This window comes from Centruroides sculpturatus, unplaced genomic scaffold, assembly GCF_000671375.1.
Source record: "Centruroides sculpturatus isolate CEXI.00-Female unplaced genomic scaffold, Cexi_2.0 scaffold110, whole genome shotgun sequence".
Taxonomy (NCBI): domain Eukaryota; kingdom Metazoa; phylum Arthropoda; class Arachnida; order Scorpiones; family Buthidae; genus Centruroides; species Centruroides sculpturatus.
In genome coordinates, this window is record NW_019384339.1 from 76,261 (window position 1) to 89,032 (window position 12,772).

At 31.6% G+C, this 12,772-nt stretch overlaps 1 protein-coding gene across 1 annotated transcript; it reads left to right on the forward strand.

Moving 5' to 3' along the window:
- Window positions 1–590: 590 nt before the first annotated feature.
- Window positions 591–12,202, forward strand: LOC111633044 (probable H/ACA ribonucleoprotein complex subunit 1-like protein). The gene is made up of 3 exons (XM_023377576.1): window positions 591–684; window positions 8,313–8,459; window positions 11,303–12,202. The coding sequence occupies exons 2-3, from the start codon at window positions 8,323–8,325 to the stop codon at window positions 11,610–11,612; spliced, it is 447 nt and encodes a 148-aa protein (XP_023233344.1). The 5' UTR covers window positions 591–684; window positions 8,313–8,322; the 3' UTR covers window positions 11,613–12,202.
- Window positions 12,203–12,772: the final 570 nt, after the last annotated feature.

Consider the following 12,772-nt stretch of genomic DNA (forward strand, 5'->3'; position numbering starts at 1 on the left):
CCAGATCCTAAAATTTAAGGTTTTCAGAATTTTTTTGGCTGTTTTTCTTTGGCCTATCCTCTACTTAAGTAACCACCTCACTTACTTGGCCATAAACTGTATACCCAGAAGATGGCCATATAAGTGACGTTTAACTGTATTTAATGTGGAGTTTTCACAACGCCCTATTTCACAGAACATATATTGGATATTAAACAACACGTGGCTATAATCACAAATATACATGACTAATTTTTGGTTGTCGTATTTCAATTCACAGTAGACCTATACAAAGATATTAAACCTCCATTTCTATGGACGCCATTTTATGGCACTGAATTATATAGATTTTTTTCTGTAATTCAACACCATTGCAGACAATCGAAAAACAATTTAAAGTCAATTATTTATTTCGAAAAATCATTATACAAACTCCATGTTTTGATTTTTGTAAGTTATCTCCTTGTAACTGTCATTGGGTCATAAGGCTTCTCTCGTGTCGCCATTTTGTTTTGTCTTTTTTTTTTCGGTTCTTCCGTACACGTACGCTCTCGATTTATAAATAAAATACATCAAAACCAAGAAAAGAAAATTATAGCCAAATTCCCTGGCGGATACACTAATTTGGCAAAAGTTCATTTACGGAGAAGGAGTGCGCTCCGTTTCTTTGTCGAGGTATCGCCATCTTGTTAACATAAATAAACGGTAGGACTTTTTTTTATTGGATATAAAATAGGTAATAAAATGTATTTATATAGGCATAGGTATAAAACCAAAGGTGACCGGTTACGTATAATCTGCCATTGGCCGCGTGAAATCGTTACGTCGGCTCAACCGTCAAAGTATACGAAAGAAGCATGTGTACCTTTCGTTGTTTCTCTAATTTACTGTATAGAAAGTGATTGTGACGTCAGTCGCTTAATTAATCGCCGTCCAAGTGTATTTTTCGTACGTTGCATTGTAACATTCGGTTCCCATCCGAAATATCTGGAATTATTTGATTATTCGGTAGAAATTACTTTTAGTTAATTAGTTCACGTATATACATTATGCAAATTACCTAAAAGTAACATCTACCGGTCGTCGTATTGTTATTGATGTAGATTTCATGCTCTTGAATAGATTTTTTTTATAATTTTCTATTCGTAATTGGAGTAGCATGCGCTTCTTTTGTTGTTTTGACGAAGGGTTGGAGACACCGTGGATGAAACACCGAGATGTAAATATGTATTGAAGCACAGATGATATTTTAATTTCGTTTTTACACGTAAAACTACACCGTAAATGAAAAAATAAAAGCAATTTGTTTTTATTAAATTAAAAAATTTTTTGCTTCTCCGAATATTTCTTGTATCCTTTGTATACATGCTAATGTTTTTGTGTAAGATACTTGTCTGCTTCTCGGCAATTAACGAGCACGGTCGTCTAACCTGCCGAAGCCGGTCGCGTCGGCTGCCGTGTAAACTATGTGGAATAAATTTAACCTTGTCGCTAATCTAAAGAACGAGTATGCTCGTTCCACCGGTTACTTTGACGCGATGGGTGGCCGTCGACTTAAATGTTTTACCCCGCGAAGATGGGCCGGATGGAGGAACGAAAGGACGGGATGGATTGGAGTCTAGACGAAAGATGTATATTAGTACTTTATATTAAAATAATTAATAATTTTGCATAATAAAGTAAGATTTGTGTAACTCCGACAATTACAGTCAGAGTTACACAAATCTTACGGTGAAACTTCGATTTGATTGATTTAGAATAAAAAAAAAGCATTTAATCAAATTTAAATCTTAAGTCGAAATTGATTTTTGAAATTTAGTCACTATAAATATTATAATGTCTGATCTTTCTTAAAAATATTCTTCCAATATTACAATAAACATCATTTAAATAGTTTAAATAAAGGTTACATACCTTGCAATTATAGCTGATTACTTGTCTTGTTTCTTCACTAATCTACTACAGATTAAACATTAACTGCCCAAAATTGGCCACTTATCTGGCAGTTTATCCCAAAGATTTACAATCATAAGACATTTTGAAAATAATTCTGTAAATTAAAGTGTATATTAAATTTTGAGATTGAAACTCCTGCAGCTAGACCTAAAAGTAATATAAATAATAGTCTGATATATATATATATAATTTAAAAAATATATATATATATATATTTTTTTTTTTAATGGAATATTGGCCTAATCAATGTTTCTTGTCATTGAAAAATTTGAATGGTCTTTGTTTTGTCATTCCTGTTTGGCCATTTCCAAAATTTCCTACCCCTTGTTCTACCTAATTTCTCTTTGATATATATTTTATCATATTATGTTAATATTCTTTATAAATTTGAGTTGGTTTGACCTAAAGATCAGCAATTGTTCATTAATAATGATGCAAGAAAGTGAAGCCAGTACAGTTGTACTTTGATTTCCAGACCGGACGTAATATGATGGACTGGAAAAATATATTTAGACTTGTAGACGTAGATCAGGTTGTAAGATCTTAAATTACCAGTTTTGATAAGAAGTAATCTGTCAACTTATAGTGCATGAAATCATTAATGGTTCACACAGTCTCAATGTAAGTTTGTTAACTAATTGATTCAGATTTATGGTTTACAAAGGAAATTTAAGAAGAGAAAGTATTATATATTTGTGTTTAAAATAGATTTAAAGGCTACTTGATATATTTAAGCATTTCATATAGTTATTTTTCTGATTAAATGGACTTAGAATATTTTAAAATTTATCTAAAATTATTTTATTGTATTTTTATCATTAAAAATAACAAAATAAAATAATTTTTTATTAGAAACACAACAAAAATATTTATGAAATATATATTTCATGGCCATAAATCTATTTTTTTTTTTTTTTTTTTTTTTTTAAAGCCTTAAGATGCATTCTGATTTAATTTAGTTAATAAATTCTAAATAAAATTATAAAAATTTTATCGTCATAATCTTGTACACTGTTTTAAAAGCACAGATTAAATTTTTTGAGACATAATATCTTGAATCTACTAAAAACGAGTTTAAAACAAATAGCATGCCAGATTAAGGAAACACATGTGGAGCCGTTCATAAGTAAGAATCCAACGATGACCACAGATGGCCAAGCAGTTCCGTTTCCTAAACGCTGGAACTTCAATCATGGGGGTTTGTGCCTGGCTAGGATGGGCTGGCCATGTAGCATTTTCCAGGTTTTCTTCACGTCTATAATGCCTAAATGACAGTTACCCTTAAAAAGACCTTCCAGAAGGCATGCAGATCATCCAAGTGTTGCATTGCCTGCCATAACTTAACAAATAAACAAACAAACCAAAAACATTCCATTTATTTTAGCTTATAAATTTTTACTATAAGTAATGTTTTCTTTCGTTTGTAATGGAAGAAAATGATTATAGCACACATATTAAGGAATATCAATATGGCCTTCGAAAACACCTCCAACATAACACTTATGACCTACATGTTAGATAACAAGATGTAAATGGATTTTGACAAGGCATAGCTCCTACATCGTGTGATGGAACTGCCTTGGTTTAAACATTTGAAAAGCTGCAGAAGCTTTGCAGAAATCTGCAAAGCTTTGAGAGAGGAATGGTGGTTAAGTTCAAGGAAATAGACTAATTCGTCAACCTGGAGAGCACTGTTTAAACTGGCCTAATTCAATGCATTATATCAGACATCACAACTTTGCACACTCAATCTGTAATTTAAAAAACATTGTTCTAAGATTTTTTTTTTCCTTCTTCCATTTAAGTTCTATTGGTTAAACCTGTTGATGTGTATTATAAACAGAAGGAAATGTTAGTTACAGTAAAAAAGTTTTTGTTTTTCTGGTTATTGGTGTTGGTGGTGTGATTTATTTATGTATTAAGCCTGTATTTTGACTATTGGTATTATGGTATATTTTTAATAAATTTACATAAATATTAAGTTTCATGTGAAGTAGACATTACAGAAGTTATAGAATATTTAAAAATTTGAATTAAAAGTTAGTTTCTGAAACTTTTTATTCTGATCCATGCCATTCTCTATTCAAATAGACAAAAAATTTGACTTACTTGCACTCAACTTTTATTGATAAATTAAAAAAGCAAACATTTGTATTATTCACTGAAAGACTCTGATGGAAATAACTAGAACTGTGGTTCTCAATCCATGGTTTGCGGAACACAGGTGCTCCGTGAAGCCACTTCAAGTGTTCCGCGAAAAAATCAAATATACAATTAAAAATTGTTGCAAAAGAAAAATCAATACAAGGTAAAATAATTTTTGTATGGGGATGTAATCAGCAAATGCCAATGTCGTCATCTACTAGACCAAGTGCATTTGATTTCAAAAAAGTTTGTCACCTCTGCTTTAAAGCTGATGTATTGTAAGTGTTCTGTGAAAAAAAATGTCAAAGTTTATTGTTTCCCCGACTTCAAAAAGATTGAGAACCACTGAACTAGAAGAATGGCCTATAGGTGACATCAATAGATGTTGGAATAGTAAATAGTTTATAGCGCTCCAATTAATGAAAATCATTCATGCTGGTCATCTTTCTAACTCCTTCCAGAAGAAGTTTTGAATTGAAATAACATGACTGTCTTTCTCTGATCTTTCTATGTTTGGTCTCGGTTTTCATCTAACTAACTTCATTTTCAAGATTAAAGAAAGATGAAACAGATAGATGATAGTGAGAATTTATAGGTTTACAGTTTTTTCAAGTTGCAGCCCAACAAACAGTTATTGACAAAAGCTGTTAAAAAGTGATACACAAGCTTCTGGATGCCATTTAAATTAGCTAGCATGCTTTTCATATCAGTAATGCAGTTTGTTGTTTTTTATGTACCAATAAATTAAATGGATAACAAACCAAACGGATTATTAGTTTGCTTACAGAAATCAACTTGCTGTCTTGATCTGGTGGCATATGCTAACACTTCTTTACATAATAAATATTTGACTTTTGATTTTTATTGCAGAGTTAAGTTATATATGAATAAGACACTTAGTGTAGCTGTGTCAGCTGGAAGCAGTGAACTGAATCAGTAAGCCTTGATCCACAGTACTGAATCATTTACAGTGCAGTTATTATATAACATACTAGCTATTACCCGCGGTTTTGCCCGCGAGGATTTTGCAAGCAAACCCCATTTATATTCAGTATTTCAACAACCATAGTAATTGTTTTATAAAACCTACCGCTGAGAATGATGAGAATTGCCGCAAATCAAACGAACTGTTTTCAATTTGATCAGTTTTCTGGAACGTTTACAATCATTCTACAATCGAACCGATATGCAATACCAAATTAGAATTTAAAATGGTTCAAACATTTTTAAAATCGAAATAGATAAATATATTTATAACAATGTCTGAAATGTTATCAATTTAATACATCTAAGTAATCAATGAAAATTAAACATATTTGAAAACAAAAAATCGCATCTAAAATATTACAGTAGAAGCCATTCTTCCGGTTAATCCTTAATTCTCTCCCTCTCCCCCCGTGGGGGAATTTCGACAAATCCCTTCTTAGTGTGCATTTTCATAACGTACCCTAACTGTGCAGAATGCATCTAAAATAGTACAGTAGAAGCCATTTTTCCGGATAAGCTTTAATGCTTTCCCTCTCCCCTTCACAGGAGAATTTCAAAAAATTCCTTCTTAGTGTGCATTCCCATGGCATACCCTACTAAAACGCAGATAAAAACAAAATATCACATCTAAAATAGTACAGTAGAAGCTGTTCTTCCGGTTAAGCCTTAATCCTATCCTCCCCTGTAAGAGAATTTCGAAAAATCCCTTCTTAGTGTGCATTCACATGGCATTCCCTACTAAACTGCAGATAAAAACAAAAAATCGCATCTGAAATAGTACGGTAGAAGCCGTTTTTCTGGTTAACCCTTAATCCTCTCCCTCTCCCCCCGTGGGGGAATTTTGAAAAATCCCTTCTTAGTGTGCGTTTTCATGACGTACCCTATCTGTACCAAATTTCACTTCTTTAAGTTCAGCGGTTTGCTCTGGGCAATGATGAGTCAGTCAGTTAGGACAAGTTATTTTATATATTTAGATTTGGATGTTCAGTCCACTTGTTTACTCAGAATACTTTTCAACTATTCAATTAGTCTACAGTTGGGAATGCTCCGGCTTAGAAAAAATTGTTAATTTCTCTATTTATTATTAACTAGCATTCCCTGTCACGGCCTTGCCTGCTCTTATGTACAGTACATATAGAACTTTGAAAATTTGAACTAATTGTTCATTAATTATTTATGGATAATCCACTTTGTATATGAAAACCCGTTGTAATTTTGAAACTCCAAATAAGATTATTATTATCTTGCCTCGCAGCTCTTGGCATTATTTATCAGTCAATCTCAAAAATATTCATTCGAGATAAATTCAATAACTATTTCGAATATTTTGTATGATTACCTGCAGAAATTAATCTGTAACAATTCGAAAACCCACCATAAGTACACGTACTGCCATCTAGCGTGATGACATTACTTTTTTAATTCCTCCAAGATTTTGCTAATTAACTAATTAAAATTTAATGTCAGTTCTTCAAATAGAATAGCAAACTTCAATAATAGACTTTTCTTATAGACAGAAAGTATTAATTTGTGTGTCGCCATCTAGTGAAGAGAGAGAGAAATACAGACAAAAATCCATTGCAGTTTTATTTAATTAATAAAAAATATGTAGGTTTGATTAGTGGTAAACATTCCGGGGATCATAAAGATGCTACAGTTAAAATTTGGTAACAATTGGTTCAGTAGTTTTCACAATTAGTGGTCACAAATGAAAAATATCAGGTCAGTCCATAAGTTCGTGTGCATTTTTATCTACAAAAAAAGCAACAAAAAATTTTAATTAAATCTTATTTCAATCTATAATGTATTCACCATTATTTTGTACAATTTCTTGCCATCTTGATGGTAGCCTTTTTTACATTGTTCTCATCCTCAAAAGTTTTTCCTTTTAAAAAATTCTGCAAACTCCGAAAAAGATGATAATCACTGGGAGCAATATCTGGCAAATATGGTGGATGAGGTAGAATTTCCCAGTTGAAGCTTTTGAGTTGAGCAGTTGATGTTGTCAGTTAGCTATTGACAGTTCATGTGGTATCCATTTTCCTAGCTTTGAAACTTTTCCGACTTGTGGTAGATGTCTATGAACAGTTCCATGGGATGAATTTAAACGTTCCGCAATTTCATCAACTGTTAAAGATGGTTCTGCTTCAACTAGTGCAGAGAGAGCATCATCATCAAAGTCAACGGGTCTTCCAGTACGAGCCTTATCCTCCACACTAAAATCATTATTTCTAAATCTTTCAAACCACTTCTGCGCAGTCCTTACACTAATTACAGTTTGATTATGAACAGTATTTAATTTTTTGGCTGCATTTGTAGCATTCTCATCACTTAAAAATAAAAAGTATAAAACATGGTTCTTATATTCATCTGTTACTTCCATTTTAACAAAAATAAACAACTGAAATGTTCCCAATTCTGAACAGTATTATATGAATGAGATCCAATTTAACACTTCAGTGTAAAAAGTATCACATTAGACTTGCATTTTTAACAGCAAAACAAGATTTTTCTCAAGGTCATAAAATATGCAGGAACTTATGGACTGACCTGATACGTTCTCTATATAGTACAGTAGTATTGATTATTCAGCACTTAAATAGTATTTTGCTTAATTTTGAGTAGTTAAAGCCCGTTCAAAGTAAAATGAAAATTGCAGTCAGGCCAATCATCAGAAATTATAGTCTGGTTTTTTAATTATAAATCAATTTACAGTAGAGCCTCGATTATCCGACTCAATTGGGGACTGGGGTTGGTTGGATAATTGAAAAGTCGGATAACCGAAAAGTATGAAAAAATCCATTATTAATGTAGTATATTATTAGTATATTAGTATATCGCTATTAACCTACTTTGCGTTGAATTTTCCTCCATGTTAAGCCTATCAAATTTTTTTTTAAAATAATAATCGTCACTATTGTATCGTTAAAAATTACAAAATTAAGCCTAGTTTAAATACTGGCTCCCTTTCATGGTCGATCCAGTATTGCCAGCTAAAACACGTAAAAATAATATTAAAGTAGCCAAGACATATCTGAATATTGTAGCGCCACATCACTAGCGGACATTTGAATTTGCCGACTAGAACGCGGTCGGTTAACCGAGGTGATGGTTAATCGGGGGTTGGATAATCAATGCTCTACTGTACTTATAATCATTATTATAAGATGAAAGTAATATCTACTTTTATTGACAAATTAGAAATTTTTAATATTAATCAAATTTACAAATTATTTATTTTGTAGATTATAAATTATGGAAGAATCTGTGCCTAAACCTATCCCTTCGTTCAGGGGTTCACATGGTGGTCCAAGAAATAGAGGAGGCGGTGGTGGTCGTGGTGGTGGCGGAAGAGGTCCTAGAGGTCGTGGGAGAGGAGGCCCACCGGGACGGTAAGCTTATTCTTAAATTTTTAAAAATTCATTAAAAAGATTCTTAACTAAGTGGAATGCTCTTATAAATAAATTACTTTAGCATTCTTAAATTCAATTAACATTTGTCATTCAATCCTACTGATGTTTAGATCTAACATTAAGCAGGCAAACACGAACAGTAACAAAAAAGAACTTTATTAGAAAAGGTTAGAACTGTCACAGACATCCTCGGGCAACACCCGGACAAAATCCAACGAACTTTCGCGCCTTTTCTTTTTTTACGTTGCCAGCCACTCTTGTTGGCAAGTGTTGCCAGACAGAGTTCGTGATCTTGGCAAGTGTTGCCAGACAGTGTTCAGGATCTCTGGCGCTGGCGGCCACAAACAGTTCTTTATTAATAAAAAAAAACTATTTATTAATAACTTTCTATATAAAAAACAGTCTACATGAAAATAGAGAGAGTTTTTTATATAAAATTATTTGCATTTTTTTATTTAATGTTTTTGTATTTCTCTGTCTCGGTTATCAGAGCTCCCAGGACATTCTTAAATTATCTTTACAACTTCAGACATCAATATGAAAATCAGGAATTTAATTGCCTGTGAAATATAAAAGTTTCATTTACAAAATTTAATACAGTTTGATATACTAATTCCTAGTTGTACATAGCATTTTTGGGTGGTGCCTGATTTCTGTCTATGTTTGCTAAAGTAACTACACAAATCCTGATATCACCAACCGCAGACATAGCTGTAAGTGAAGAAACATTTGTATAAAAACTTTCAGAGTTTACATTTCAGATGGATAAAAATAAAAAAAGCATAAAAATGTTTCAATTCCTAATTTTTTTATCTATACTAATATTATAAAGAGGTAATGTTTGTATGTATGTATGTAAGTTTGTTTGCAACAGGTAATCTCCAAAACTACTCATCCGATTTCAAAAATTCTTTCACCAATATTTAGAATGGAACCTCAGGGTGGACATAGGCTGTATATTATTCTGTTAAACATTCATATAAATTAAAATATATAATCTAGGTTAAGGCTTTTATGTCCAACAGATGGCGCTACGAGTACGACGACCTAAGTTTGCTTTTCTGTGAAAATGAACCTAAAGCGGGTCATCTTCTATCTATCTATATAAATAAAAATGTAATGTTCATTTGTTCCTACCTATTCCTTTGAAATTTTGACACAATGCTGCATTCGAATACGCACGTGTTTTTATGTAATATACGTGTCGAAATTCCCCCCCACTGAAGGGAGATGGTTAGGATTAAGGCTTACCGTAAAGAACTCTGCTTCTATTTATACTATTTTAGATGCGGTTTTTTGCGTTTTTGATTGCGTTTTAATAGGGTACGTCAACAGAACGTACACTAAGAAGAAATTTTTCGAAAAATTTTCCTCCACGGGGAAGTGTTATACATTTATAATAGATACATCTTGAATCACCACAACACATGGCGGGGTCTGCTAGTTGATATATGAAGTTATAAAGGTAATTTATGACAGTGGCAGATGCAAATGTACAGTATAGTACCTATAGGGAGACTACTCAAAAATAAAATTACTGTATTTGAATAATTAATAATTACCTTTCATTAATATATGCACAATGATTGTGTTGTGGGTAGTTCAATAAATCATATTTACTGTAAACATTAGCCCAGGAGTTATAGTTACAGTAATTTGAAAATTTAAGACTATACAAACAAGTCCCTTTTTTCCATGCACATCCTTTTTAATTCCAATCCAGGAACCACAAACAGCAGGTGACGTGAAGTAAAACTTCCAAAACAGACAAATACTATTAAAAAACTTACAGTTAAAAATGATCTATAAAAAAGGGTCGACGACAAGATCATTTTCAAATCTCAAATGTTTTTAGAAATAGCATTTTGAAGTTTTTATTGTATCCTCTCTTATCTGCCACTGCATACCAGTAATTTTCTTTGCCGCCTCTAGTTTAATTTGAACCAAGAAAAGAAACAGACTGGATCCTGAATGTTTTCAAATTCTGTTTCTTAACCTTAACTGGTTTGGTGAAAAATTTTTACACATAGTTCGGTGGGGTCTACAGAGCCCCTCCATGATGTTAATTGAAATTTCATGTCAAATTTTAAAATTTTATTTATGCACCTTTACTCATAACATAACTTGCAACTTAGTAGATCACTTTTTTCAATTTTCTCACATCAATTTAAAATGGATAAACAAACATCACAAGACCTGATAAATTTGTAAAGCCAAACAATCCTGGTTTATGTCAGGCTTCTTTTTCACGATTGTATTTTAATTAGTTACTAAATAGTTTGTCACTAGAAGGAGGTGTTAGGTGCCATTGTTCATTAAATTTTATATTTATAATTAAATTAATATTTATTAAATTATTTAGAATATTATGGAAGAAAAAAATAAGCCCAGAGTGGGACTCAAACCTGCAACTCTCATTTATCATGCAGATGCATTGCGGATTATGCTACCTTTTAAAAATTAAAAATAATCATGGTATCACAAAACAAATATTTATTTTGAAAAAATGGAAAGATTTACACAATAAAGTACAAAGTATACAAAATCAAAATGGTGCCAGGAAAGTGGTTTTAGCAATAATAGTTTGTCAATCAGTGTGTTACAATAAAATTAAAACTAGAAAAGTAATAACGGCTTTAGGCATTTTATTAATTTATCAATGAAAATTTCAAAATACATTAATTGTTTTTCCCTTATTAAAATTTGTTCTTGAAATTCTGTTTGCTTTTTAAGTTTAAAATTTTTTTTTACACCATAATTAAATTAAAGAGATACAAAATGATTTCAAACTATTGATTAACTTTTAAATTTATTTTATTTAGGGGTGGACAAAGAGGAAGAGGTGGTGGTGGAGGAGGTGGAAGCGGCGGCGGTAGCGGAGGTTTATCGAGGGGTGGCCCTCCATCAAGAGGCGGTGGTATGAACAGACCGCCCAGAGGAGGAATTCCTAGTGGACTCTCTATGAGGCCACCAAATGCTAGAGGGAACAGAGGCATGGGTAGAGGTGGTCCTTCTCGAGGTGGTCCTCCGAGAGGTAGAGGAGGAGGTGGTGGAGCTGCCAGAGGATCTGGTCCATTACTTCCAAGAGGTGGAGGTAATATATTATTTTTATTTTTTAATACGATGATATAAAAAAAAATTTAAATGATTATATTAAATTTTATCAAAAACATTTGTTTTTAAATTTTATAATCATTTTTGGCATTTAGAAATATCAGTTTAAAGTTCATTAGCAGAAGGAAATTAAAGCAATATTTGTAATTTAAAAAGTAAACTTTGCTCAATTGAAATTGTTTCTGAAAATTTAAAAATATTTATATATATATTGTTTTTACAAGTTCAGTACAAATCCGGATTATATATGTTACAAGTGAAATTTTGTCCATAATATCGACGGACAGTAATGAATAAGTCATTATTACTACATACAGTAGAATCTCCTTATTTTAGTGGTAACAGATCTGCTGAAAGAAAGCAAAAATGCATTTGTTTGGCATGTGGACCCAGAGAAAACATCCACAAACCACAGATAAACATGATTCTACTGTTTAGTAATGGACTTTTTGATATAACAAGTCCATAATAAAGAGTAATTACAATAAAACAGATTTTTGTTTACAATAAACCAATTTCTTTGATTTTATGGTGTTCTGTTAAATTGAGCTTTTAACATACTTTCAACCACGCATCTGAATGTGAGTAGAAACTTATGAAACTTTCAATAGGAACAATTTTGAAATGATTTCCTGAAGTCTTTGACTTGACTAATTTGTTCATGTGGCATATGAGTTGAGACTAGTGAGTGAATATGGAATATAATTCTTTATAAATATAATATGCAAATGAAATTTAATAATTTATAACATCTGTTTTAAAAAAATGCTTTATAATGAATTAATATTGAATTCAGATTTGAAATTATGGTTTTCATTATAAATTCTGTTGTGATGATTGTGAGAATAATTATCATATAAAGTATATTTGATATACTGTATTGATATTTATGTGATATTAGTACCAATATCATAGTAGTATTCAAATAAAGTTAAATATTTGACTATGTTTATTTTCAGTATTTACTGTAAATAAGTAAATTTCATTTTTATGTTTGTGGTTAAATAATTTGATATCTTACAAAGTTACCCAATAGGAATATTACCATTGATGAACAGACTGCATGATGAATTCTGACTATTTTACTTATGATCTAACAATAGTTGTCTGTACTTAAACAGCAGCTCAACATTAAATATGAATGGTATTTTTTAGCAAATTGCCTGTAACATATACAC

What these genes read in the sequence shown, in the direction of transcription:
- LOC111633044 (XM_023377576.1), top strand. Translation starts at nt 8,323, where the DNA reads ATGGAAGAATCTGTGCCTAAACCTATCCCTTCGTTCAGGGGTTCACAT. An exon ending in AGAGGAGGCCCACCGGGACG is followed by an intron (nt 8,460 to 11,302) that starts GTAAGCTTATTC and finishes TATTTTATTTAG; the next exon opens with GGGTGGACAAAGAGGAAGAG.